The sequence below is a fragment of the Pundamilia nyererei genome, unplaced genomic scaffold, assembly GCF_000239375.1.
Source record: "Pundamilia nyererei isolate P.nyererei 1_Seehausen unplaced genomic scaffold, PunNye1.0 scaffold00508, whole genome shotgun sequence".
Classification (NCBI taxonomy): Eukaryota; Metazoa; Chordata; class Actinopteri; order Cichliformes; family Cichlidae; genus Pundamilia; species Pundamilia nyererei.
In genome coordinates this window covers 194,689-196,674 of record NW_005187909.1, presented here as the reverse complement: position 1 = coordinate 196,674, position 1,986 = coordinate 194,689, and the positions used below count along the sequence as shown (strand labels likewise).

General features: G+C 38.1%; 1 protein-coding gene across 1 annotated transcript in view; it reads right to left on the bottom strand.

Annotated features, from left to right (window-relative positions):
• Positions 1-446: 446 nt before the first annotated feature.
• Positions 447-1,986, bottom strand: part of LOC102209350 (chemokine-like receptor 1) — a 6,267-nt gene continuing 4,727 nt past the window's right edge. Inside the window, exon 2 of the mRNA XM_005754106.1 lies at positions 447-1,765. Within this exon, the coding sequence (XP_005754163.1) occupies positions 687-1,765 (1,079 nt within the window). The 3' untranslated portion in view covers positions 447-686. The remainder of the gene's footprint in view (positions 1,766-1,986) is intronic.

Genomic DNA, 1,986 nt, shown 5'->3' with positions numbered 1-1,986 from the left:
AGACTCGACTCTGACTTGCCTGACATTACTTGAGACTTGACTTGTGACTTGAGGATAAAGACTTGAGACTTACTTGAGACTTGCAAAACAGTGACTTGGTCCCACCTCTGCTACACTGTGATGAAGATGACTTTGGACCATTTAATTTTAAATTGCTACAGAACACAGAGATAAGACAACAAATGGCTACTGTGGGTTTTGAGATTGATAACAATATAAAATCTGTAAGGTATGGTTTATTACGAATTTTTAAAGAAATGAGACAATTATTCTGGTTAATTATGTGCATAATTAATACCCCGTTCAGTGGATGCTGATATTAAAAAACATGAAATAATCTAGAGCTTTAGAAACTCATATACACAAATATAAAGCTGTTCTTCAATCAAAAATGTTAATATGACTGTATGGATTACATAATTCATTTTTAACAAATTAAATACCACAATTCAAAGCTTCATAGGTTTTCTATTATAATGGCTAGTTTAGTTTTCTTACTACTGCATGGAGCATAGTGAGATTTCCCCTGGAATAGTTAGAAAAATCTAAAGAAAACAGTAGGGGTCACAAAAACAAAACAACAAAACATTTTAGATTTTTTTGCACAAATTTACAATCTGAATCATCCTGAGATTAAATTTTACATTAAAAAATTAATTCAAATTTACATTGCCAACGGTAAGTTTTTATTCGGGGTTTGGTGTCTCCTCAGTGATGACTACTTTGCTTTCTGTGCAGGATTCAAAAGCAGCTGGGTCGATCTTCTCCAAAGTTGCAGCAGCTTCTGACTTTTGGGAAATCCTTGAAAAGGTTGATGACACAGAGCGAGTGGACATAAACGATAAATGGTCCTCTGCCAGAGCACTTTCGAGTACAAAACATATGGACTGCCGAAGCTTTTTTATGAATTCTTCACACATGAAAACATAAAGGATGGGGTTCAAGCAGCTGTTCAGAAAAGCCAGACTCAAAGTCAGAGAACCCACGATTCTAACAATGGGCAAGGTTTTAGGGTTAGTCACAGCCTTTAATTCTATAAAATTGCAAACATGGAAGGGCAACCAACAGATGAAGAATGCAAAAATGATTGAGAAAATGATTCGGCGAGATCTGCGTCTCCTTGTTCTTGACATGCGCATTGCACGTATGCCTATGGCCACATAAGACACAAATATGACCAGGAATGGGATCACAAAGCCCATAAGAAAGCGAAAAATGTGGAGACTCCATTGCTGTTCATGTGTCATAGAATAACCACAGTAATGTACCCCATTGTATTCCACAACAGTGCGAAAAGTTGCATAAGGAGTGCTGCAGACCGCAGCAATCACCCAGATACCAACACATATGAGCTGAGCTTTGCAGACTGTGCGTTTGTTGTGTGCCCACACCACCACCCAGATGGACAAACAACGATCCAAACTCATGGCTGTTAAAATGAAGACACTGGCAAACATGTTGACTAAACTCAAAAAACTGTTGAGCTTGCACATGAATTGTCCAAAAGGCCATCGGTGACTCTGAGAGAGAGAAATGATCGAGAAAATCAGGAAGCCTGTGAAGAGGAAGTCAGCTATGGCCAGGTTGAGAAACCAAACTGAGTCAACTGTTTTCTTCATTTTGAAGCCCGTCACATAGATAACCAGAGCATTGCCCAAAGTTCCAGCTATAACTATCATACAGTAGATGACAATAGAGGCTGTTTGTATGTGTCTGGAAGCTGCATCTTGTTCAGGTGACTGAGTTGCATTGAGACTGATGTTACCTGAAAACAAGAAGGAAAGTATTTTAAGAAAGATTATTATTTAACACATTATACATCATACACAGAAAAATAGGGCAAAAGAACAAAAACTAATATTTGATTACGTGCACTATACAGTGGGGCAAAAAAAGTATTTAGTCAGCCACCGATTGTGCAAGTTCCCCCACCTAAAATGATGACAGAGGTCAGTAATTTGCACCAGAGGTACACTTCAACTGTGA